The sequence below is a fragment of the Malaclemys terrapin genome, chromosome 3, assembly GCF_027887155.1.
Source record: "Malaclemys terrapin pileata isolate rMalTer1 chromosome 3, rMalTer1.hap1, whole genome shotgun sequence".
NCBI lineage: Eukaryota > Metazoa > Chordata > Testudines > Emydidae > Malaclemys > Malaclemys terrapin.
In genome coordinates this window covers 7,544,129-7,571,882 of record NC_071507.1, presented here as the reverse complement: position 1 = coordinate 7,571,882, position 27,754 = coordinate 7,544,129, and the positions used below count along the sequence as shown (strand labels likewise).

The 27,754-nt window shown below is 46.0% G+C and overlaps 1 protein-coding gene across 1 annotated transcript in view; it reads right to left on the bottom strand.

Moving 5' to 3' along the window:
• Positions 1-8,112, bottom strand: part of LOC128834971 (GDNF-inducible zinc finger protein 1-like) — a 37,812-nt gene extending 29,700 nt beyond the window's left edge. Inside the window, exon 1 of the mRNA XM_054024204.1 lies at positions 8,055-8,112. Within this exon, the coding sequence (XP_053880179.1) occupies positions 8,055-8,110 (56 nt within the window). The 5' untranslated portion in view covers positions 8,111-8,112. The remainder of the gene's footprint in view (positions 1-8,054) is intronic.
• Between the last annotated feature and the right edge of the window lie 19,642 nt (positions 8,113-27,754).

The window sequence follows — 27,754 nt, the reverse complement described above, 5'->3', positions numbered from 1 at the left end:
GCTTTGAATCAGGCCTTTTGGACAAGCTCTTTTAGAATGAACTTGGATCAATTACAGACATTACCAGGTAGGCTTGGGGGGTAGAGGGCATGGAGCATTGTCTCTAACCCATGTGAGTTACTGACGCAGCTCAGCATTTTCCCATACCATTTTTCTTTTGAGATCATTCCTTTCTGACACTATATATCCCCAAAGCTGCAGAGAGAGCATTGCGCTTGACTTAATTCACTACAATCTTGACACCAGTTTGGTAAGTGGGGTGGAATGTGGACGGAAAATGAAATGTAACAAATGCATCAGGGGGTGATTTCCTTTTGTGACCAAATAAATCCTCTGAACAGCCCAGCTTCTGCAAGCCCTTGTTTATTGTACATATTACGCTGTTGTCACGTTGTAAACTTCTGTTTCCCTCTGTATTTTAGAGTAGCAAAATCTTTTAACCCTTACCAGGCCATGCATGAAAATCATTAGTCAGCTTTGAAAATGGAGGCCTGAATGCTTTCTATCATATGCTGTGAAGTGCTTGAGGTTACGATATTATTTCAGATATGTGAAGCACATTTTCCCTTTCTGCGCAAATGTCTCTTTTTCCACCAGGGAAACACTGGCTGCCGAGAACAATGTCATAAAGAGAACTGAAAGATTTAACAAAAAAAGTAAACAGTTTTAGATATGCCAAGAACATAACGTTTGTTGAGACACCTGGGTCCTAAAGCAACGTTTGAATGTATTTGAACAGGCATTGTTTTCTGAATGGTTGCCAAAAAGGACAGCAAAATTTTTTTTTCAAAGAGCTTCACCCACTGCAATAATAAATGATATCTCAGAAGGCAGGCTGGATTGTTCATTTTGGACGTTGCTTTATTTTAAATTGAGTGATGCTACGGGGGGGGGGGGGGGAGTCAGGCTGAGTCAGATCACAGCTGGATGTATCTTTTGCTAATCACTTAGGCTTTTAATTTTAATGGATTATTAGGAAGTCATGAAGTCAGCTGATTTCAAAACTTCCACAGCTGCGTGGGCAGGTATATGTATTAATGCCCAGATCTTACACAGTAGATCTCACAGCACTTTACAAAGGAGAACAGTACCATTATCCCCATTTTACAGAAGGGGAAATAGAGACACAGAGGGGGTGAAGTATCAGAGGGGTAGCTGTGTTAGTCTGGATCTGTAAAAAGCAACAGAGGGTCCTGTGGCACCTTTAAGACTAACAGATGTATTGGAGCATAAGCTTTCGTGGGTCAATACCCACTTCGTCAGACGCAGGGGGTGAAGTGACTTGCCGAAGGTCACTCCACAGGGTGCTGGCAGAGCAAGGAATAGAAGCCAGGTCTCCTAATGCCCAGTCCAGTGCTCTATCCACTAGGAAACCCTGCCTCTGCTAGCAGAAAGAACACACTGTATTCTATAACTCAGGAAAATTGCCAAACTATGATAATTATTGAAATTCAGGTCATAGGGCACCTTGGCACATAGTGATACCCTCTTGGTGTGCATGTTAGATTGCCACTAATGGAAGTTTTGCATACATAGCAATTCCAGAATTCATTCCTTGCAAGCTGCAAGGAGAAGCCATTCCAAGTCTCATTTCTACCATTCAGGCAGCTTGGGCCCCATTCTTACTGGGGCACCCAGGCCCTAATTAAAGATGGGGGGGGCCGGGCGGCGAAAATCCAGTCACTTATTCAGGGATCTAAATAAGATTCTAGGAGTCTCACTTTAGGCTCCCCTTTCTGAAAGCCTCGCCTGGCATTTTCAAAGGCGCCTATGACAGTTTGGCGCCGAAATCCCATTGAGTTTCATTAAGGAAAAATCTCAGCCTCGGCTTTAAACTCTACATTCCCTCAATGGTTGGTGTCCCCACTTGACGTAGTAGAATGGAGCAAGCTATTTGTCATTTATATGTTCAGTTAGGCCTTGATCCAGCAAAGCACTTGAGCATGTTCTTAACTTTCAGCATATGAGCAAACCCACAGAATGCCCTGGGGCACCTGGTGATGACATTTAAGCACATGCTTACGTGCTCTGCTGGGTCAGGGCGTTGCTGAGGGATGGAGAGGACTTTATTTCTGTTTTAAACATTTTGCGGGGAGGGAAGGGTTACTTAGTGTTTGACAGCCGGATAGCACTGACACCGAAGGGCTCCATTGATCATCATGGTTGGCACGTGTTCCTTGTAGGAAATGATGCCTTTCCTGCTTATTTACACTTGCTATAATAAATGTAATGCAATCAGGAGTGAAAAAGTTGGGTCCCCCCTCCCTTCTTGTATATATAAAGTCAAGTCAGCTGCAAAGAGCAAATGAACGTTAGCACATCATCTCAGCCAAAAGAAATAAGATGAAAATCATAGCTATTCTTCATGAAAGTGGAAATCTAATTGCCTGCCAATCGTACAGCTCTGGCTTATATTACTAGTAAGAATCACAGCTACGTAGGGCAGGAAGGGATCTTCAGAGGTCGTCTAATCCATCCACCCCGTGCTGAGGCAAGACCAAGTCTACCTAGTCCATCCCTGACAGGTAGATGTCTCACCTGTTCTTAACTGCCAGTGATGGGGATTCTTCAGTTTGGGGTAAGAAATTTGTTAAAACAACTAATCATTTGTGGACAGTGGTGCCACACCTGCTCTACCTGAGCCCAGCTGTTGACTAAAGGAAACAGATTTAAAGAGACAAGCTAAATCATTAGCGCATTTTGTGATTTAGGCCCAGACCCTGGAAACCATTACTCACTTGGGTACCCCTTTAATGGACGAGTACCAATGGACTGCCCACACGAGGAAGGATTGCTCGCACGAGTCTCTGGCTATGTCTACACTGCAACTAAAAACCACCCCTGGCTGGCCCATGCCAGCTGACTTGGGCTTTCAGGGCTAATGGACTGCTTAACTGCAGTTTCAACGTGAGGACTCAGGCTGGTGCCCGGGCTCTAGGACCCTGCAAGGTCAGAGGGTACCAGAGCCCAGGCTGCAGCCCAAGCCCGAGTGTCTACACTGCAGTTCAACAGCCCCTTAGCCTGAGCCCTACAGTGAGTCAGCTGGCATGGGCCAGCTGTGGGTTTCCAGTGTAGACACGCCCTCTAGCTCTAAATGCATTAGATTGCAGACTGTGCTTACAGGGACGGCTGAACTCTCTGTGGATACCCAGAAGATGGCACTGTACTACACAATCCAAAACCCATTGAAATTCAAGGAAAATCTCCTGTGGAGTTCATTGGGTTTTGGATGGATTCTGAATGAGAAGTCAGCACTTACAGTGGGCCTGTACCATCCCCTCATGGAGATCCTTCTGCCACCGTTCCATTGCAGGGGCTGGGCTGGCTCTCCTGTGGAGACAGATGCATATCTCCAGGGATTTGTGTAGATCTTTGTGGGAGGACAAGACCAAACACATGGAGACCCTGGGCCTCCACACAAGACCTGGCAGCTAAAATCCCCTGTGCTGTGGCAGTGTGCTTTCATATGAACCCTGTTACCATTGGTTTCCCACGGCTGCAGCAGCTCCCAGAACCTCCAATGGGAATCACCGTGGAAAAGATAATACAGCCTGGGACTATACAATCAACTGGGGAATCTTCACAGGGCCAGATGTATGGGGGACAGTGTGCTTTCCCCAGGCCCATTGCGCCTTCACCATTCTTTCCATTCATGGACCCTGGGCCTGGGGAGCACCTTCCACAGACAAGGAGGGGTAATAAACACCCACATGGACCTCTCCATGAATAGATCTAAGAGCCATGATCCAGACCAAGGTTTAGCTTTAAATCTGATCCGAGTATACGACTCATTACTGCGATCCCAGTAACTTGGCAAAGATTAGTAGCGTCGCTCTTGAGCAAAAAGAGGATGTCTATTTCCAGGGTGAGTAGATACTGCTGCTTTCTTTGCTGTTCGCCGGCAAAATATAATATACATTACAGGACAGCTGCATCTCCAATTGGATCAGTCCAACAAACTGAAAGTTCCCAGGTGAGGCAGCACAGGGTGAAATATGGTGTTATTTCTGAGCCTCCTATGGGGGTGCAAGAATACTCTGGACCTGAATTCTTTAGCTGGAAACTGTAAGCCCTGACTCTTCCCCACAGTTCATTAAACCTAATTCCTTAAGTACATTATAATGCTGAGGACTGGGTCACTGCAGTAGCTCTGAATGAGTGCCTGTGCAATGTGGTAGAAGATCTCTTCTTTAAGTTATCTAGGTTGAAAAGAGCCATTTTGTTTCTCCCAACTGCTGTCTCTCTAGCACTTTGTATTGGTAAACATGTTAACGGGAGCTGAAAACATGTTTTTTTTTCTTCAAGTTTTTGGCACAAAAGCCAAAATATTTTGGACTGAACTATTTCAATTCAGAAATGCCACCACAGTGTCTCGTGGAAATTGTAGCCCATTTCTATTTCATGGGCAGTAACATGAGATTACTCCAGGTTTCTAAACCTAATCTGATGCTGCAATTGCAGTTAGCATTCCAGCCATGTGCAAACAGACTGACTTCACAGTGCTCCTCCAAACTCTTCCTTCCTGCAACCAGTGCTCCTTCCTCTAAGGGTTTGTCTCCACTTAAAATGCTACAGTGGTTGTAGTGCTTCAGTGTAGACATTACCTATGCTGACAGAAGGGATTCTCCTATTGGCGTAGGGAATCCACCTCCGCAAGAGACGGGTAGCTAGGTCAATGGAAGAATTCTTCTTTTGACCTAGAGCTGTCTACATGAGGACTGAGGTCAGCTTTACTATGCTGCACAGGAGTGTGGATTTTTCATATCCCTGAACGACATTGTTAAATGAACCTAATTTTCAAGTGTAGACCAGGCCTAAATTCCATGCAGGCTGCTACAGTCTCCCATGATGCAGTGCCTCACCTCACTGTCGATGAGGGGAGGTGGTGCTTCATGGGAGCTGAAGTCCAACAGGCGAGCCTGGCCCATTGGAGAGAATGGGAGAATGAGGCATCCAAACTACAACTCTCATAAGGCACCACAGTGGCCTTTCAGAATTGAAATACTTCAGTTGGGGACTGGAAAATTTTCCAAACCACTAGGTCTGAATAATTGGAGTTGTGGGAAATCTGGATCAGAATCCAAATCTGGATCCAGACTCTGCAGCTGGTCTCTAGGGGGTGGACCCTACATCCTGGAGTCAAATACCCTTGAGCTGTAGGTAAATTGGGATCTGGATCCAAACTTTGTGTCTTGGGCTCATCTTTAACTCCAGCAGCACTTGCCCAGATTTAATGTATTACGAGAAAATGCCCTCACATCACCAAAAGTCTTGTATGTGACATGAATAAATATACAAAAGCAGCTGCCGTTAGACGTAAGCACCTAGTAAAATAGTTTCAAAACTTGGTCATTAATCAATGTCTGTGTGTTTTATGAGGGTCACATCCCAGCTGTTTAATTATTATTATGGAGAATATTTCTGGAGCTACATCTTTATTCAACATTTCTTATTTAGTAACGTGCCTTTATTTTCCCCATGTATGGAGTTTGGCTTAATCAAATCCCTTGGTTGCATCATGTGACCAAAGCCTCAGCGGACAACTCAGGATAGGCTGATAGAATAACTACATCAGTTTGAACACACATGTATGAAAATGTTTTCTATGGCTTGCAGCACACTCAGCTGTTGAACGCTTTAGGGTTTGATCCTGTAAGGTGCTGAGCACACTGGCTTGATCCAGCAAAGCACTCAAGCATGTGCTTAATATTAAATAGGTAAGTAGTCCCTTTGGCTTCAAAGTGCCTACTCATGTGCTTAAAGTTAAGCATATGCTTAAACACTTTGCTGAATCAAGCCAGCGTGTCCAGCACCTGGCAGGACTGAGCCCTCAAAACTGACAGATATTTGAATCATGATGTGAAGAGATCAGGGAACTGCTATAGGCCAGGACCTGCTCCCACTGAAACCGATGGCAAAACCCGCATTAACTTCAGTTATGCAGAATTCTGGCTCCACCACCCAGTGTGTCTCTCTGAAGTCAATGGAATTTCACCAGCACAAGTGAGATAAATATCAAAGCCTCGGACCCTGTCGATTGGTTGTGCTGTGTGATCCTCGGCCACAATTTATGCAGCTCTTGAAATGATCTTTAAATTACCTTTCTAAAGGTATCATTGTTTTTAGAGTCTCTGGGCCAGATCTTCAGTGGGTGCAAATAAGCACAGCGCCACTGACTTCTGCCCATTTTCGCTAGCTGAGGATCTGGTAAGTGGAGAGTGGCTGACAGATCTGACGGCCTGTATTTGTTATTACACCCTAACTCTCAAACTAAGACAAAACTACACCACAAAGCCCCAAAATAAGGACCCACGAAAGGCTTTAAACGAATGTCAGATTCATTTCTTGAGCATAGAGAACATCTGCATTTCTAATGTGAATCACTCACAGTACTAAATAACATGAGATGGCGGGTTTATACGGCACAGGGGACAGAGGGTGGGTAACTGTGAGTCTAACACAAGGCAAGCAAAGGCCAGTTGTGTTGAGTGTCAGACAGCTGAGATAATTCCTCACCTAATAAATATTCACATGAGCAAGCAGGTAAATTCCCTGTATCAGAAAAGATCCCAACTGACTTGAGAGTTGTTGTAGTAAATGCCCCAACAAAGATTGGTGCCCCGTTGTGGTAGGTGCTGTACAAACACATGGTGAAAGACAGTCCCTGTTCCAAAGAGTGTTCAATCTAAATAGACAAGAAAGACAAAAGGTGGGAGAAATTGAAGGTTTTTATCCCCATTTCACAGATAGGAAACCGAGGCACAAAGTGACTTGTTTAGGTTACACAAAGCCTGTGGCAGAGTGAACTCAGCTGGGGCCTGAAGGCCAATATCTTGAGTTCGAATCCAGTGCTTTAAGCACAAGATCATTCTTCCTCTCTGGCCCCCAGAGCATGGTCTTGGAAATATACCAACTATGTGTGCAATCAAAATGCACAGGCACTGACTGTTAGATTCATGGATTCATAGATTCTAGGACTGGAAGGGACTTCGAGAGGTCATCGAGTCCAGTCCCCTGCCCGCATGGCAGGACCAAATACTGTCTAGATTAGACCATCCCTGATAGACATTTATCTAACCTACTCTTAAATATCTCCAGAGATAACAGATATTAGGAACAGAGACGCTGAGGTGTATAGACTAGGGTAGGGAATTTCAAAGGGGTCTAGGAGAGTTAGGCACTGAAATCCCATGCCATTCCAATGGGATTTGGGTGTCTAACTCCCTTAGGGTCCTTTGACTTATATTAGGATCCTATTGTCGCAAACTCTCACCTCGATAGCACGCTTCTTTGTGCTGGGTTAAAGTCAGCACAAGCAGCTGCATGTGGTACACTGGGATTTTGTCCAAGAGACCTGACATGTATCCTTGGAAATAAACAATCTGGCATGCAAATAGATAGCCAGGAACATTAGAGAAGGTCAAACATGAGAAAGGGAAGAAAAGTCAGAGGGAAAGATATAAAGGGAGAAAGAGGTGATAGAGGAGGGACAAAGTGCTATTTCATAGCGAAATATGAAAAAAGGAAAGGCATCTCATTTCAGTGTGAGAAAAGGGCTTGCATTATAACACCGCACTTCTCAATTAGTTCCATTGTAATCAAGGAAAAATCAAAGAGTCTGCTCACCGTCCTTTATACCATTCATTGTTACGATTTGATACCTCCACCATGTCCCTCTTTATTTATCTCCACTCTAAACACAATGGGCTGAATTGAGAGACACTGCACAGTACCTCACTCCTGAGCACTTGCTATTTCAGTTGAGCTAAAAGGCTCTTCCAGGACGTTCCCTAAGTATATGACCAGTCAAATACCTGACGTGTTGGGTATCCGAGGGGTAGCCGGGTTAGTCTGGATCTGTAAAAAGCGACAAAGAGTCCTGTGGCACCTTATAGACTAACAGACGTATTGGAGCATAAGCTTTCGTGGGTGAATACCCACTTCGTCAGGTGTTTGTTAAACCTGCAGCCGTTCCTGACCTTAAAGCTATAGCAGTACTGTGCAAGCAGTCAGTGCCTAGCAGTGAACGACAAATTATTGTATGCATGCCTTACCTGTAGGCCACAGACAGGAGATCATAGATGGAGTTTGCAGAGGGCAAGGGGGGCATTGCCCCCCAAACCATAAACCACAGGCAGGCAGCCTGAGTATGCAATGCAATGAATTCTGCAGAGGAGATAGGAGATGCTGTTCCCAGCTTGTGCCCCGAGGCAGGGAGTCAGAATTTTGTTTATAATCAGAGTGATTAACAGGTGATTAAGATAAGAAAGGGCTTTTGGGTGTTTCCTAATGTTAACAGGTTTCAGAGTGGTAGCTGTGTTAGTCTGTATCAGCAAAAACAACAAGGAGTCCTTGTGGCACCTTAGAGACTAACAAATTTATTTGGGCATAAGCTTTCTTGGGCTAGAACCCACTTCATCAGATGCAACCCCCATCCTTTCATGTATTTATACCTGCTCCTGTATTTTTTCACTTCATGCATCTGATGAAGTGGGTTCTAGCCCACGAACGCTTATGCCCAAATAAATTTGTTAGTCTCTAAGGTGCCACAAGGACTCCTCATTGTTTTTCCTAATGTTAAATGATCTTTTTCCAAGCTTGGCGAACTGCAAAAAAGAAGTAGCGTGAATGATAGAAAGTAATTGTAGATTTTTCTACAATTGTTTCAATTGTATTCAAGCGGTGGATCAGAAGAAACATCATGTGGCAGTCCCTGAAAAATAAAACAAAAATAAAAAGAATTTCTCAAGGCCCTAACCATAGGCTACTTGTACCTGGAGCCACCCTGAGAATCCCAGTCGAGTTCTTTGATGCAGCTATGCCATGCGTTGCAAGCAGTAAGCATCAGGTCTAATTTTTTCAATAGGCCCTCATACAGGCCGCCACATTCACATATATTGTTGGGACACTAATACCTGCACACAGATGAGAGAGGCCAGTAATCAAATTTGACTCAACTCATTAGAATTTGCGACCGGCCCCCAAAACAATTGGGTGCTGGTGCCTCAAAAGGACGTACATGCCAATGTGCATGAAGTTGTGTGACAGCCACAATCTTGACTGGTACTGGGGGACTGGAGACCGCCGGAGTTAAAAAGATGAGCCTTGCTTGATAGCTTGAGCTGAAGTGCCAGGCTTAAAGCAAGGGAATTGTAAATCACACTGATCAGTGGGTTACAGTTGCACAGCTACCAATGGACTCCAGAATCTGGAAATCAGGCCTGCTCTGATTTTGAGAGACAGATGTTCATCGAGTGACGTAAACCTATGGTCTCACACCTGCCTTTGGAGATCAGAAATGCATGTTGTCAATTAGAGGCTAGCTCTCACTGTGAGCCTCCAGTGAATTCAGTCCTAACACTGGGTATGTCTACACTACCCGCCGGATTGGCGGGCAGCGATCGATCCAGCGGGGATCGATTTATCGCGTCTAGTCTAGACGCGATAAATTGACCCCCGAGCCCTCTCCCGTCGACTCCTGTACTCCAGCGCTGCGAAAGGCGCAGGCAGAGTCGATGGGGGAGCGGCAGCAGTTGACTCACTGTGGTGAAGACACTACGGTAAGTCAATCTAAGTACATCGACTTCAGTTACGTTATTCACATAGCTGAGGTTGCGTAACTTAGATCGATCCCCCCCATTGTAGACCATGGCACTGACTCTCACTTCAGAGAAAGTAGCTCTCAGCCTGCAAAGAAGAAAATAGGGGTTGCCTACAGCAATTGCTATGGTGGCTGTTCACGAAACACGTAATTTTCACCAGCACACGCTTTGAAAGTAAGCATGTCACTTAAGTACGAGTGAGTCACACAAACAAAACATTTTCAGTTAACAGGTTTCCGGACATTTGATTTTAATGTTTTCAACTATACATTGAATCTAAAGCTCAAAATTTGTCCAGGGACTTGATGGCTTTGGTGATTTGCATTCCACTCTGATAACACCAGGAATACACACTGCTTCTTGGGGCAGAATTATCCAACAGCTACCAAACAGAAAAGACAAGAGTAGCCACTGAAACTCATTTAGGCTATCTACATAACGATAGCTTTATGCCTGAAGCAGGATTATTAGATGATAGAAAGATACAAAATGGGAGTGTGGGAATATTTGATATCGCTCCAATGCCTTGTTGAAATAAAATCTACTTCAGAAGATTTACTCCAGGCAGAAACTTCCTGATGGTAAGTGCATGTTTCTCCCCCTCAGTTTCTGGACCCTTTGTAAGGTTCAGGCATCCGAGCTGGCCTTTGCACCAGAAATGCAGTCCTCTCTATACTAAAGCAGATCTGAGTAATGAATTCAGTTAGAACAGTGGTTCTCAAACTTTTGTACCGGTGACCCCTTTCACATAGCAATCCTCTGCATGCGACCCCCCTCCCTTATAAATTAAAAACATTTTTTTATATATTTAACACCATTATAAATACTGGAGGCAAAGCGGGGTTTGGGGTGGAGGCTGACAGCTTGCGACCCTCCATGTAATAACCTTGTGACCCCCTGAGGGGGTCCCGACCCCCAGTTTGAGAACCCCTGAGTTAGAAGGTCTCAGGTCACATCTGGAGTTTAGAGAGGCAGTCGAAGCCTCAGATTATGAGATGTGTTCACAGCCATTGCTCCGTGTGTCTTCAATAATGCCTCAGTTATGTTTAATTGACATTGGCTGAGGCTCACAGTTCTGTGTCTGATCACACCCAGATGTCAGTGTCCTGATTACTTTCCATTTGTTACTGAGTCTCACAATGTGTCTGAAAGGCAGTGCATTTGCAAATCTCTAAAGGGATTCACAGGACAATGCTGAATTGTCATATAACTGCTCCAATTTTGTCAGCTTTTCATAAATTCAAAAGGAGAGCGACCCCTTCTGGGGTAACAGAAAAGGTACAATCAGAAAACCCAGAATCTAACAGCCTTTATGCTAGGCCTTCAGCCACCTGTGAGACTTATTTGTCTCTGCCTCTCTAAGTCCAGAGTTTCGTACTTCCCCTCTTGCTGGGGAAGAGGAGGGGAACCCAGGCCCACCCTCTCCTCTGGTTCCAGCCCACGGACCCTGTGTTAGGCAGCTAGGCACCATTCCTTCCAATCCCTCGTCACTTCCCTGGGCTGCTCCGACATTTTCCTGCTCCTCGGTGTCCTCTGCTATTCCCACCCTGGAGTTCTGCCTCCTCAGGCAGCCTTCCTCCCATCTGGCTACTGAGAAGTTTCCTCAAGGCCCTCCCAGCATCTCTGAGAGCCGCTGGGTCATACTTCAGACAGCCAGTCAACACTCTCTATCCCTAGGACAGGAGTCCCGCCAGCCCTGCTCCTGGAGCTAGGGTTGTACGTTAGCCAGCTTCTCCTTCAGCTGGGCCCTGTTCCCCAACTGAGCCTCCAGCTTAGAGTTTCAGCAGGCAGACCTTCTCCTGACGGTGTCTCCCTGCTAAGACGGAGGAGGCATCAGATAGGCTGGTCCCCGTCCCAGAGCTCATCCCGATTGGCTGGGAGAAAGGGTAGACTTGCCCCACCTACTTTCCAAGGCTCCTGGTCCAGGGCCCTTAAAAGAGACTGTAATGGGTTTTCTTCCCAAAGACTACTTATTCCCAGGATTGCTTCCTCTCTTCTGGTATTTCCTCGGGCTCGGACCCACAACGGGATGTAGCAGGTATTGCTGTGCCCAGCATTGCAATGCTTAACTTTTAGGCACCAGGGAAATCGCTGGAACAACAAAGGGATCCATAAAGCATGAGTTAGTTGTCTAGGCTCCCTGTACAATGCACATGGAGAGACAGGCACCTCTGAATGGGATCTCCACAAGCCAGCATGCTAGCCGAGGAGCTGCCTGAGCTAGCCAATGGGAGATGCCACTGAGAGGCATGTGTCCTAAGCCCCACCCCTCAGGAGTGAGATACCTAACTCTACCAGTGATCCCAACCAGGGACTCCTCTCCTGGAGTCAGGGGACTTCGGTACTTGCCTAACCCCACAGAAAAGAGCGAGAGGTGGTAACAGCCTCCCTTATAAGCTTTAGCCTTGCGGTTACAGCACTCACCGGGGATGTGGGAGACCCTCCCTGGTTCAGTCCCCACCCCCCCGACCTGATGAGAAGGGATTTGAACAGGGCTCCCCTACCACTTAGGTGACTGGCCTCACCACTGGACTATGAAGTAACTGAAGTAACTGCAACAAGAGAGGCCCACATCCGAATATCCCATCGGCCAGTAGCTTTGGGACTCACCTGAGGGGTAGGGAGCCCCCCTTCTCCTTGTCAGGCAGAAGGGGGAATTGAACCAGGTCTCTCACAGCCTGGGTGCGAGATCATGCCTACCAGATAGGGCCCTATGGGTGGAGGAACATCTATCTTCCCCCGGTGTGGGGATTGTGCTGGGGCTTAGGGGTGAGCTAAGCATGCAGGCACTGCAGCAATGCACATTGTTAGAGGCAGAAACATAGGCACTGAGTGGGTTTAGGTGCCTGCAGGGTTCGGTGGCAGACAAGCAGGCATTTTGTGGATTGCAGTGGTGCCTAAAACTGGGACTTTGGCACCTAAATATGGGGTTTAGGCACCGAAATCCCTTTATGGATCTGGCCCTAGGTCCTTACACACCTCAGACCTCCCAAAATCGTAAAGGGCAGCTCACCCCAGCCCAGTGGGACTTTCAAAAGTGCTTAGTGTTATTTAAACTCTGCTCCCACTGAAGTCAGTGGTACAGCTCCGTTTTGAGGGATCTTACCCCAAGTCAAACAGGGTTTCCATGAGAGAGCCAAAAACTGAACCAAGGTCTTCTGAGGTACCTTAACCGCAAGACAATTCTTCCTCTCTGTGATTATTTTCTCCAGCAATTTTTAAAAATGGGTCTTTGCTTTATTTATTTTTCCTGTTTCAAGCTAATTTTTCTTTTCACCACCATAAATACAGTGACATTTAGGTTCTTGGCCAGTTGCTTCTACTTTGTGAATTTGATCGAGCTCTGCTAACTTTCCTCAGGAATGAGCGGAAATTCAATTGCTGTTGGCAATCGCTCCAATCCAGCTGTGCTGTTCAACGATCACAAATCACTACAGAGGAATGTATATTTGTAATAGCTAATGGGAAATGTGCAAGATCATTCTAATCTCTATTTAGTCCAAAGCATGCATTTGATCTTGTGCACTTGGAATGTGCAAGATCATTAAAGACAGGATTAATTTTTTTTTTTTAAACAATCAAGATTTGTTTCTAGTGTGCCCATTCATTAAATCCAGAAATTAAGGAAATGAGTTTTCTGCTAAAAATCAGCAAACTGGGTATTCTTGGAATGATGTTTCTATTGTTTTCTTTTAGAAAACGTATTCTAAAGACTCCACATTTGGATAGCAAATAATGAATTCTTACTAAGTGAATGAATTTGTTTAGTAAAGTTAAAGAGAAATAAAGAAAATAAACAAGAACATTAGAGGACTCAAACATGGGGTGAGGCAAATCTAGCTATTGGTTGGCCACCACTGCTACAGTGCCTAATGGGAAATGTAGTTCAGACAGGGAGGCCATCAACATGGTGATGATAGAATGGTCTCTTTCTAGTCAGTTTAATTTTCCAGCTTGTCTGCAAAGTAGAATGCTGCAGTGTCCAGGCTCATTTCGGTAATGGTTTGGCACTCTACAACATTTTTGTTTGCTTGTGTGGATATAATATATGGGCAGCAATGTTATGTGTAAGCAGTAAATGAATCAAACCTATGTTGAGATAGAATGGACTTTACTAATGATATGATCAGCAACTGAAAAGAATTATATCACAGCTGACAATATGCATTTTCCCAAAATCTAACTCTTGTACATTTAGATAAACAGAACAAGCAACATTTTATAACAACCCTACCTGACTACTCCTAATAACGTTACAGTTCCTGCAAGGTGCTGACCATTCTCAATGCAGGAACTGACAATACTCAGCACCTCATTGGAGTGGAGAAATGTTTAAATCCAATGAAGAACTGCTTTCATATAAAATAATAATAATAATACCAATAATTAAGGCCTGGTCTACACTACGACTTTAATTCGGATTTATCAGCTTTAATTCGAATTAACCCTGTAACCGTCCACACAACGACGCCATTTAATTTGATGTAAAGGGCCCTTTAAATCGATTTCTGTACTCCACCCCAACGAGCGGAGTAGCGCCAAAATCGATTTTAGCAATTCGAATTAGGGTTATTGTGGCCGCAATTCAATGGTATTGGCCTCCGGGAGCTATCCCACAGTGCATCATTGTGACCGCTCTGGACAGCAATCCGAACTCGGATGCACTGGCCAGGTAGACAGAAAAAGCCCCGCGAACATTTGAACTTCATTTCCTGTTTGCCCAGCGTGGAGAGCACAGGTGACCACAGATACCTCATCAGCACAGGTAACCATGCAGGCTGATAATCGAAAAAGAGCACCAGCATGGACCGTGAGGGAGGTACTGGATCTGATCGCTGTATGGGGAGAGGATTCAGTGCTTGCAGAACTTCGTTCTAAAAGACGAAATGCAAAAACTTTTGAAAAAATTTCCAAGGGCATGATGGAGAGAGGCCACAATAGGGACTCTGAGCAGTGCCGCGTGAAGGTCAAGGAGCTCAGACAAGCCTATCAAAAAACAAAGGAGGCAAACGGTCGCTCCGGGTCAGAGCCGCGGACATGCCGCTACTACGCCGAGCTGCATGCAATTCTAGGGGGGGCTGCCACCACTACCCCACCTTTGTTCGTGGATTCTGGGTCGGGGATAGTCTCGACGCCTGAGGATTCTGCCGATGGGGTAGAGGAGGAGGAGGAGGAGGAGGAGGATGAGCTTGCAGAGAGCACACAGCACTCCATTCTCCCCAACAGCCAGGATCTTTTTATCACCCTGACTGAAGTACCCTCCCAAGCCTCCCAAGCCAGTACCCAAGACTCTGACCCCATGGAAGGGACCTCAGGTGAGTTTACCTTTTAAAATATAAAACTTGTTTTAAAAGCAAACGGTTTTTAATGATTACTTTGCCTGACTTTGCATTCGCGGTCAGTTCAGCTACTGGAAAAGTCTGTAGCTACTGGAAAAGTCTGTTAACGTGTATGGGGATGGAGCGGAAATCCTCCAGGGACATCTCCATGAAGCTCTCCTGGAGGTACTCCGAAAGCCTTGCCAGAAGGTTTCTGGGCAGTGCATCCTTATTCCCTCCTCCATGGTAGGACACTTGACCACGCCATGCTTGCAGCAAGTAATCTGGTATCATTGCCTGACAAAGCCTGGCAGCGTATGGTCCCGGTGTTTGCTGGCATTCAAGCAACATCCGTTCTTTATCTTGTTGTGTAATCCTCAGGAGAGTGATATCACTCCTGGTAACCTGGTTGAAATACGGGAACTTAATTAAGGGGACAGAGGTGGCCGTTCCTACTGGGCTGTTTGCCTGTGGCGGAAAATAAATCCTTCCCTGCAGTTAGCCAAGCGCAGATGGGAAATTGGCCCTGAGTTTTTCGCGTTTGGCTAGCAGGGATCTTCCCTGTTACCAGCCACGCGGTGGGGGGAGGGTACCGTGATCATCCCAGAGAATTCATGGCGAGGGGGGGGGTCGGCGGCGGGGGGGGGGGTAGTTTGGTGCCTGCAGGGATCTTTCCTGATACCAGCCACGCGGTGGGGGGAGGGGTACCGTGATCATCCCAGAGAATTCATGGCGGGGGGGGGGGGTTAGTTTGTTTTCTGGTGCTGCTGAATGTTAACAGAAAAACCGCAGCACTCTACTTGCCTGAAGGGGCCCAGACAAGCCCCACCACACTGCCCCCCCCCCCCAACTGGCTGAGATTGGCCAGGCTTCTGCAGCACTCTACAAGCTATGCTTGGTATGTGGGAAAGCACGGCGCAGAAGCTTACCATGGCCGCATGCAAGCCGAATTCTGTTGCCCAGACCTGTGATCTCTAGCAGCAAAGCCACAGGCACTCAGCATTAAGAGGCAAAATGCGACCTTGCACAGAAATCACATGTGCTATGTAATGTGAACAGTGTTGGTCACCGTGAAAGAGTATAAGCATTGTTCTGCAAAATGTAGCTTTTAAAACAATTCTCTCTTTTTTCCCCTCCCTACAGCAGCTGCAAATTCCTCAAGCCTCCCTCCTCCATCCCGAAGGTTATCACAGATAAGGCGTCGTAAGAAGAAGACGCGGGAGGACATGTTTTCTGAAATTATGCAATCCAGCAGGAGTGACAGAGCTCATCTGAATGAGTGGAAGGAAACAGTTTCAAAGTATAGGAAAGAAGTCAGTGAACGTGAGGAGAGGAGGGACCAACGTGAGGAGAGGAGGGACCAACGTGAGGAGAGGAGAGACGATCGAGATGAGAGATGGCGGCAGGAAGACCAGAGGATGAAGGATGCAACGCTGGGGCTGCTCCGGCGTCTGGTGGAGGTTCAGGAACAGCTGCTGGAAAACAGACTGCCGCTTCAGCCCCTGTTCCACCCTCGCCCCTCCCCATGTTCCGTATCCTCCTCACCCAGACGTGTAAGAACGCGGGGGGGGAGGCTCCGTACACCTTCCCATTCGACCCCAGTAGACAGCCCAAGCAAAAGGCTGTTATTTTTTTAACCTTTTCTTTGTGGCTTTTTCCTTCCCAGCAATCCTCCTCCCAAATACCACCCGGGTTCCCTCCCTCTTTTTCTAATCTATTAATAAAGAATAAATGATTTTTAAATGATAGTGACTTTATTTGGTTTGAAAGAAAGATGGGGGAAGGGGCAGGGTGGGTTTCTTACAGAAAATCAGTCAGTAAAGGGGGAGGGTTTTCATGAAGGAGAAACAAACAGATATTTCACACGGTAGCCTGGCCAGCCATGAAACTGGTTTTCAAAGCTTCTCTGATGCACAGCGCTTCATGGTGTGATCTTCTAATCGCCCTGGTGTCTGGCTGCACGTAATCAGCAGCCAGGCGATTTGCCTCAGCCTCCCACCCCGCCATAAAGGTCTCCCCCTTACTTTCACAGAGATTGTGGAGCACACAGCAAGCAGAAATAACAATGGGGAGATTTCTTTGGCTGAGGTCAGAGCGAGTCAATAATGAACGCCAGCGACCTTTTAAACGGCCAAATGCACATTCTACCACCATTCTGCACTTGCTTAGCCTGTAGTTAAACAGCTCCTGACTCCTGTCCAGGCTGCCTGTGTATGGCTTCATAAGCCATGGCATTAAGGGGTAGGCTGGGTCCCCAAGAATAACTATGGGCATTTCAACATCCCCAACGGTTATTTTCTGGTCCGGAAAGTAAGTCCCTTGCTGCAGCCCTTTAAACAGAGTAGTGTTCCTGAAGACGCGAGCGTCATGAACCCTTCCCGCCCAGCCCGCGTTGATGTTGGTGAAATGTCCCTTGTGATCCACAAGTGCTTGCAGCACCATTGAAAAGTACCCCTTGCGGTTTATGTACTCGGTGGCTTGGTGCTCCGGTGCCAAGATAGGGATATGGGTTCCGTCTATTGCCCCACCACAGTTAGGGAATCCCATTGCAGCAAAACCATCCACTATAGCCTGCACATTTCCCAGAGTCACTAACTTTCGTAGCAGCACTTGAGTGATTGCTTTGGCTACTTGCATCACAGCAGCCCCCACAGTAGATTTGCCCACTCCAAATTGATTCCCGACTGACCGGTAGCTGTCTGGCGTTGCAAGCTTCCACAGGGCTATCGCCACGCGCTTCTCAACTGTGAGGGCTGCTCTCATCTTGGTATTCTGGCGTTTCAGGGCAGGAGACAGCAAGTCACAAAGTTCCATGAAAGTGCCCTTACGCATGCGAAAGTTCCGCAGCCACTGGGAATCGTCCCAGACCTGCAACACTATGCGGTCCCACCAGTCTGTGCTTGTTTCCCTTGCCCAGAATCGGCGTTCCATGGATAGAATCTGCCCCATTAACAACATGATCTCCAAAGCACCGGGGCCTGTGGTTTCACTGAATTCTGTGTCCGTGTCCGTGTCCATGTCCTCATCATGCTTGTCGCTGCGCTGCCGCCGCCGCTGCCTCCTCGCCTCGTTTTTCTGGTCCTGGCTGAGCATAAACTCCACGAGAACGCGCGAGGTGTTTGCAATATTCATGAGTGCTGTCTTGACCTCAGCGGGCTCCATGCTTGCCGTGGTATGGAGTCTGCAGTGTTCACCCACCCAGGAAAAAAGGCGCGAAAATGGTTGTCTGCCGTCCGTTGCTTTCATGCAGGGAGGGAGGGAGGGAGGAAGTGAGGCTGTACCCAGAACCACCTGCGACGATGTTTTTTGTCCCATCAGGCACTGGGATCTTAACCCACAATCCCAATGGGCGCGGGAGACTGCGGGAACTATGGGATAGCTATGGAATTGCTACCCACAGTGCAACGGTGCAGAAATCGACGCTAGCCCCGGTACTTGGACGCACACCACCGAATTACTGTGCTAGTGTGGCCGCACTCATTTCGACTTTATACAACCTGTTTCTCAAATCCGAATTATCTAAATTCGGATTAATCCCGTAGTGTAGACATACCCTAAGAGAACGTTACTGTTTATATCAGGTGAGATATTCCAAGCCAGCTAGGAGATTTGAGCACTGAACCACTTAAATTAATGGGAGTGGTGTAAGTCCCCATGTCAGCTTTGAAAATTGCAACCAACAGATCTTATACACTTTAAAAATTCCAAACCAAGCCGCATTTTGGGCCAAATTTGGACCTTATTACAAATTTGACAGCACATCACTTATATGCACTTTTCAGTAACCGGTCAAGCAGCTATTCGTTGCCAGAGCCTGAACTCTGATACAGTTATACTACTGAAACACCTGCTAACAATGCAAGAATAACAATTTTGACCAGCATTTTCCATCTGTAACTTGCAAATGGTGCATCCCTTTGTAACCCAGAAAGAATTATGTCAATTCTAGAGTTAAAAGAGTATGTTACCAAAGGAACTTTAATTGTTTGGCTGTACAAAGTTCTGCTTTTATTTTGCCACTTTTCCCATTGTTGTTACAGCTCGTATCCTTGGCTGGAAAATAGCTTATCTTACAAGTCAGCAAATGGCACTAGTTTTGCCAAGAACTTGCATTATATTAACTTTACCCTTGTGTAGCTGCCCATCATCCATCAACAAGGATATGCTTATGTCATAACAACAACTTCAGAAATGTCGAAATCATGGATTGAAAAAGGAAAATACAAAACATTCGAACATACAAAACAGACGCATAGACTCCCCAATGATAAAGGTAGAGGCCAGATTTTTAGCTGGTGTAAATCCATATTGCTTCATGCTGAGGATCTGGCCTACTATATACTAGTTTGGTTTGATGCACTGGATGCCCGAGGGCTACAGCCAAGATCTTCAAAAGTGACTTGTGATTTTGGGTCTCTCAGCAGCATGAGACATCTTAAAGGTACCTGATTTTCAAAGGGCAGCTGCTCAGCATTCTCTGAAAATCAGGCCACTTTAAGGTGTCTCAATGTGGGCACCCAAAATTGCTAGTGACTTTCAGAAATCTTGGCCTATAGGTGTATAGTGGATTGCATGAAGGTCAATATGGGCCTGTAGATAGAAGCTATAGTTTCTGATCCACCATGGGCAGGTGGGATGGGGTAGGGAAGCTGTAATGGGTTTTTCAGTCTATAAAGTAGGCTGGTGAGATGGATTGGGTTTTCTGCCTTGTGACTGAATAATAGTTGGGAGAAAAGATATCTCTGGATTGCATGTGACAATAGTGGGTAGTTGGTGTATATGGAGAGTAAACAGGAATACGTTGATGTCTCTGGTTGATAATGGATTAGTGAATGGTCTGCAGGTAAGTCTGTAGGCCAAATATGGTAGATAGGTGCTTCACAGCTACACTCTGAAACTAAGAGTGTATTTTCTTAAACCCATTTTCATCAAACTTGGCTTGCTATGTAAATCTCATTAAAACTTAAAAATCAAGCCAAGTCTGAAGGCTGTGGGTTTGATTTCCATTGCTGAAGGAGAGGTGAAGATTGCATACCCCACAGCTTGACTTCCCTGGGTATTTCACCAGGAGACAGCAACCTAGATTGGGTCTTGGGCTATACACCCATGCAAGGGGGAATTAAGACCCTCTGAACCTCTGCATGACATTGGACATTGGGCCTGGGTGTGCAGGAGTAAAAGGGGGCTGACAGCTTGGGATCCTGGAGCAGGTGGTAGGGAAGTGGGTGGGGAATGGGTAGAACTTTGGTTCCATCCTCCTACATGCTGGGCAGAATAGCTGAGCTGGCAGGGGAAGTGTTGTAGTTTGCTGCTGGTAAAGGGTAGCAGCAAATGACTACTCCCTCGAAGCAAGGAGGAAGCAGGGAGGAATTGTGACTCATCAGGGTGGCCTGGAAGTACATGACCTCCCAGAGCTACTCCTGGGACAGGCCAGCTTGTGCACCACCTTTTGTTCAAGGCATTGTGTAAAGTCACAATCTGGCCCTTGAATTGTGACTGGACATGTGCACTGCTGGCAAAGCCCAGGAGATGGGCTCCTGGCCAAAGTCTGATACCCCATCTGCGAAAGAGTACCATCTTTCTCTACAAATGGTGTCATTGACTTTGTACCCCTGATTGAGTAAGATACTGTTCAAGGTGAGTAAGGATGTTGGACTCTGGCCCCAAATTGGCATCTCTCCTTGGTGCCCTGGCCACCCCCTTCACCAACCAGCCCTGCCCACATTCTATATTGTTTGGGTCCATTCAGGGTCCCTCTACAAGATCCCCAAGTACATAAATGCCTACAAAATTACTTTTGCCACCACTTTAAAAGCAAAAAAGCTGAAGAACACAAACAGTTGTTGGCTCTTAAAAACCCTATAGCTCGGGTGACCAGATAGCAAGTATGAAAAATCAGGATATTTTTTGAGGGGGAAGCGGGGACAATAGTTGTGTATATATAGGACATAGTCCCTAATATTGGGACATCTGGTCACTCTAGTACCAGTTGAATTTTTATTAAGGGAATGAAGCTAATAACTTGTGTGTGTGCGTGTGTGTACATGTGCCGTTGAGTGAACAAAGAAGGACAGCAGTCACGGTGATAAGTGGAAATCCGTTATTCCCGTAAGAAACATTTACTTTTTTAGTACAGAAATCCTTTCCAATTGCACAACAGATAGTTCCAGGACAATATGTATGGCATAATTATGCCACTAATAATGAGTACCTTATAATACATTCTTCATCTTGCTATTCCTCTGGCCGTGCATGTTGTATTACCTGCCTGGACTCAGCCAACTAGTGAACTCTGTTGGCCAAAGATGGGTCTGAACTGAAACCCCACAGCTTTGGTGATGGGAGCGCTGGACTCTGAACCTAGATCTGCACTTCAGTTTTACTGCTGGCCTCTATGAGGGGCAGAGCCAAAAGCCCCGGATCACAGAATCCCTCAATGTGGGCAGGCTTTGCCCATTAGGTCACAACCTGGCTCCATCTCTGCTGCCAGTTTTCTGTATGATGCACCCACCCACTTACAGCGCATGCTGCATCTGCTAGAACTACATTCACTTGAAAATAAGAGGTCACACAGCAGAGAGGACAAACACCTCCCAGCCACATTCAGCCCTAAAAATGCCCTGTGCCTATCGCGATCACTGAACTGGGATTCCACGGCTTTTCAAAAGATAAAAGCAAAACACGGTGGGCCACCTCCTCAGTTGGTGTAAGTCAATTCAGTGGAGCTAAGCTGATGCACACCAGTAAGGTACCAGAGCTCTTTCATTTATATTTAAAAAAAAAAAAAAAGCCACCCAGAAGCCATTTATTGTACATAAAGCCGGAAAATGGAACAGAACCCAAGATGACTAATGCAAAATGAAATAATTTGTGGCCACATTCATCAGTGACCTCATCTGAATAATAATCTAGATTCTAGAAGGAAACTGTACATTTATGCAAGTGTTTTGGGGTGGGTTGTTTCCATGTTGTGGTTTGTGGCTGGCAAACAAGTTGTTCTAATAGATATCAAACAATTCCTTGGAAGATTATTTTGTTTCGCTTGCACTGACTTGCTGACCTTTGAGGAAATGTTCTGTAAACAGGGCAAGAATGAGAGGCCCGTGTTCCTGTAACCCTGTGAATGATGACAGCAGGGATGTGTCTCCTCCAGTGGACGCTTCTCCTTGGAATGACGTGAAGAGGTAACATTCAGAATAAATGCACAGAAGCCTGATGTTACCTATTGGGTACCAGAATATGACGGCTGTATATGAGCCAGCGATGCTCGTTAGCACTGCAGCCTATTCTAAACACTGGAAAATGATGCTGGGGAAAGATGCTGTAACTTCCACCCAAAATACAGATCAGACTTTCTGGGTGTGTTGACGCATTAGGACAACTTGTTTCAAAACATTAGTGTAAAGGCAGAGCGAGAGGGTGTGATTCATGCTAGATACACAGAAAACATCGGGATGGAACTATTCCCACAAAGATGATGGATTTCACGGGGGGAGATTCCTTATATAATAACAGGCGTGGTGGGAAGAATTCCCTTTTTTGAAAGGCAACGTAGTTTTATGCACATTCATGGCTATGTGTTATTCCATTTCTCTATATTGCTTCTACAAATTAAAAAGAAGAGAAAAAACGTGCCAGAAACTAACACCCTCATTTATTATCTAAAACCATGGGGATTTGTCCACTCATTTCGGTATCTGCCTTCTTTAACTAACATGCTACATATGCTCATAGGGAATCTTAAGAAAGTGCTTGAAAATTCAAAGACCTGGGGCCAGATCCTCACCTTGTATAAACTGGCATAGAGCCACCGAAACCTATGGAGCCTCACTGATTGACACCAGCCTGAAAATCCGGGCCCTGATTCTGATCTCATAACGATTTGACAGCACTGGAAATGGATAGACTATAAGGGGATTACTCTGGATTTACACAGGCATAAATGAGCAAGGAACTGGGCTCCTCTAGGCTAATTCTGAGCTCCAGTGGAGTGACACCAGTTCACAGCAGCTGGGGAGCTGGCTCAGTAAATGAAAACAAAAAGCAGTCTCCAATCTGCAATCAACCAATAATTAAAATATGCTTCAACAAGCTATTTCTTTTATTTCCCCTGGGTTCTGCACTCAGTTCATGATCACACGGCACTGCTTATTTTCTTAATATACAAGAGAAAAAACCTTGGATGTTACCATTGCCTTCCCGTCTATTTATTTTATGTGTCGGGTGGTTTCACTTCCATTAGAAAAAATATAAATACGTTTAATTCAGTTTCTTTTCTTAAAAAATCATTCCATATAAACCAGAGGAGGGTGGAGGTGATTATGCAAGTCAGCAGACCTTGCTTTCAAGATTGCACTGAGCTGGACAGTAACAGACCTAGGGATGCTGAACTTGAGTCTTCTGCATGGACCCAAAGTGCTGACCAAAGGGGTTCCGGATGGCAGTGAAATTACACTTCTGAGTGTGTGTATACATAGAGCTACGTGAAATGCTACAAGAAAATGAATGAATCAGTTTCTCTCCCTGTGCCGGGGCCCCTTTCTGCTGTGCTGCTGGTGCAAATGGGCTGTCGACTGGATGGATCTCCCCAGCTGAGTATTCCCCCACAGCCAGGTGTGGAGTAGTCCCCAACTGGTCTGGAGCCATCGCAGCTGGCTTCTACGTCACCCCTCAACCAGCCATGGCTCAAGGGAAGTGGCAGGAAAGAGAGGGAGTGTAGCCAAATTGTACTGAGAATTTGCAATTCCCAGCTGGCAAATGGTCTTCTACTACCTACCATAGTCTACCTGCCCCATGCTACTCTAAAATATGCTGATATTTGGGCCCCAAATTCAAAAGCTGCAACCAGCTCCTTTGTGCCACCCCACCTCTCAATTTGCATTTCACCCCATAGTGCAGCCGAGAATCCGGCCCGAAAGGTTCAGGGTCCCTGTATGATTAGGCATCAAGTTGTAGAGAAGCCAGTTTTTAAAGCAGATCGATCCTGTGCACATAAAGGAGCCAGTGCCTCTGAAAACGATGGCAAAACGATTGACTTCAGCATGATGAGGAGCAAGCCCATAAAGTATGTTTGGCTTTATAACATGTATATCTAACCCAATCCACATAGCAATCACGCTTTATGTTATACCCAGTGCTTAATTTGTGCCAGGGCTTGTCAGGGCTGAGCCCCGGCACCTCTACGCTTGGCAGTTCATAGCCCCAGCACCTCTGGGCTGGCTGCATCCGTTATGAATGCAAAAAAAAGTGCTCGAGCACCGGCACCTCTTTCATTACAAATTAAGCACTGGTTCTACCACTGCCCAATTATGTCACTCTTGAGATATACTGTTTACACCTGAACAGAACCAGCTGTACATTGTCATAGGGTGACTTTAGACTTCCTGCTGTTAGTTTATTCAGTGCTAGGGAAAGTACAGTTGATTCTGATGACGGTGTTTGTTTTTAAAACAGCTAACCGTGGCCTGAATGGTATAAAGAACAGGAGTACTTGTGGCACCTTAGAGACTAACAAATTTATTAGAGCATAAGCTTTCGTGGACTACAGCCCACTTCTTCGGATGCATATAGAATGGAACATACATATGCATCCGAAGAAATGGGCTGTAGGCCACAAAAGCTTATGCTCTAATAAATTTGTTAGTCTCTAAGGTGCCACAAGTACTCCTGTTCTTTTTGCGGATACAGACTAACACGGCTGCTACCCTGAAACCTGTCTTAATGGTATAGTCATCTAAGCAATCAACCATTAACATGACATGAATGGTTGGCTTTATAAACAATCCAGTCATCTTTTAAAAGGCTGCTTCTTTCATTGTCACACAGCCTCAGGGTGGGTAAGTATCTCACTGTTTCATAGCTGTAAGAAATGCAAGAATTTGGACTGCTAAAGAAGTTGGATGATATAGTAAAATGGCTGTGGATAGAAAAGAAAGATGCTTTACACTGGCTTTCTGCAGAACACAGGCCTGCTAGAAGACACTTGTATATGGGGAGTGGGGGGGAAGTTAGTTCTTCATCTGGAAAGTAATCCTTGGACAACAGCGATAAAAAGTGAGATAACAGCTGGTTGAAATGTAGATTTTTTTTTCTTGTCCAGAAATTGTTGACCATATCCTCAGCTGGTAGAAAATGGTACAACTTCATTGACGTTAATGGAGCGATGCTGATTTACACCAGCAAAGGATCTGGCCCTGTATGCCTGAATCTTTAGGCTGCTGTCATGAGGAAAATGGAGGAGTAGAAAACAATACCACCATCATCTCTATAGAACAAAAGATCAGCCTGCATTCGTGGCTGAGTGGTTGTTATTTTAGGATAGCCTGTATTTATTCAGAGCAAGAAACTTTTAAGTTGAGGACGCAAGAGTAGGAAAATTCTGCCCAACCACACTGGGGCACAGTAAGGACTAATTAGATAACATTTGTAAGTGCTTATGTAATGATGCTGTCTTTGTTGAGACACTACTGAGAGTATTAATTCAGGACAAATTGCTTAGAGCAGGGCAGTGACAGACCAAAGCCGGAGTTCCTTTATTATTAAGGCACCAAACCAGCCAAACAGAGAGGACTTCGGTTTTACACCACTGGCTAACCAGAAGTCATTCAAACAATTCCCTTAGACACTCCAGTTTCCCAGTATCACCACCAGCAGCCACTTCTTATGGGGATGAATAGTTATGAAAACCAATACCCAGTGCCGGTGTAAGCACCTGGTGAACCAGGCGGCCGCCTAGGGCGCCAAGATTTGGGGGCGCCAAAAAGTGGTTCCCCCAGTTTTTTTTTTTTACACTACAGTGGAGTCACATCTTACGTGGGGGTTAGGTTCTAAGGTCAGCGCATAAGAGGAAAATCACATATAGTGAAAATTATCATAAAGTACAGTACACACAGTACACACTAGAACAGGAGTCCTCAACCTATGGCACGCGTGTCAAAGGTGGCACGCGAGCCGATTTTTTTTTTTAATGGCAGGCTGTGGGTCCCGGCTGCTGCTGGACCTGCTGCCGGCCTGGGGTTCCGTTCACTCAGCTGGCAGCGGGCTGAGCGGGGCCGGCGGCTGGGACCCCGGCTGGCAGGAGCCGGCAGCCAGGATCCCAGACCAGCAGCGGACTCAGCAGCAGCTGGGACCCGCAGCCTGCCATTAAAAAAAAATCCACTCGCGTGCCACCTTTGGAATGCGTGCCGTAGGTTGAGGACCCCTGTTCTAGTGTATACAGTGTGTACTGTAATTTTCACTACACACGATTTTCCTCTTACACGCTGACCTTAGAACCTAACCCCCACATAAGATGTGACTCCACTGTATTCATTTTTGAAAGTTTATAATAAGCGATGCTCTGGGGCGAGGGGAGGAGGGGGGGGGGGGGGGGGGCGCAAGGTGGAAGTTTCACCTAGGGCGCAAAATATCCTTGCACTGGCCCTGCCAATACCCCAGTAAAAGAAAAAAGGCTCTCCCAATCCCAAAGGCCCAAGCCCCAGACCCAGGTCAATATACAAGTCAGATATCACCTACAAAGCACACTGTTGCCAGTCCTTTAGAATCTAAAATGTAAAGGTTTATTCATAAACAGAAAGAGATATAGATGAGAGCTAAAACTGGTTAAACTGAATAAAATACATACAGTAATGGCAAAGTTCTTGGTTCAGGCTTGTAGCAGTGATAGAATAAACTGCAGGCTCAAATCAAGTCTCTGGAGTACATCCACAGCTGGGATGGGTCATTCAGTCCTTTGTTCAGAGCTTCAGTGTAGCAAAGTTCCTCCAGAGGTCAGAAGGAGGATTGAAGACAAAATGGAGGGGTTTCCAGGGCCTTTTATAGTCTCTGCCATGTGGAAGGACACCCCTTTGTTCTTACTATGCAGCAAGATGGAGTTTGGAGTCACATGGGCAAGTCACATGTCCATGCATGACTCAGCTCACATACTACCATGAACATTCCCAGGAAAACTTCTCATGTGGATTGGAGTCTCCCAAGGTCCACTGTCAGCTAAGTGTTTCTTGACTGGGCAATTAATCTGCAAATTTCTTTCTCAAGAAGCTGACCAAATGCTTCACTAATGCTACTTAGAATCAAACACATTGAAATACAAGTACATAGCCAATATTCATAACTTCAACTACAAAAGTGATGCACACATACAGATAGCATAATCATAACCAGCAAATCATAATCTTTTCATAGACACCTCAGGGTTGGATGGGGCAGGAGTCCCAGGGGGCTGTCAGGGCGAGAAGCAGTGGGGTTCGGATAGGGGGCGGGGGCTGGGCCACGCCTGCCTGTCTGGGGAGACACAACCTTCCCTAACCAGCCCTCCATACAATTTCTGAAACCCGATACGGCCCTCAGGCCAAAAAGTTTGCCCGCCCCTGGGCTAGAGCTAGTTTTTGAGGAAGGGTGTTCCCAGGGTTGGGTGCTAGCCTAGGATTTAGGAGGCCCAGGATTAATTCCCTGCTCTGCCACAGGTGAGCTACTTATGGTCTGTGTCTCAGTTCTCCACCTGTAAAATGGGGATGATGATAATACTTCATAGGGGTGCTGGCTGGACACATACATTACAGACTGTGTGGTGCTGATACTATTATAATGGCAGCAGTGATGGTTTGGGGAACGTGCTTATGTAAAGCTTATGAATTCTGGTTAATTTTATGCAACAACTGTATCTTGGAACGCCTCAGTGTGTAGTGAGTCAGCCATTTGCTATCAGGGCTTGTGTCATGTACCGTGCAGAGGTGGGCTAGGGAGGTGCGACAGGAACAATGAAGAGTCACTAACCTGAACAATAAGAAGGCTGCAGCCTAGGGGGAAAAAGTTGTCCCCGGGTTGTCTGCAGTG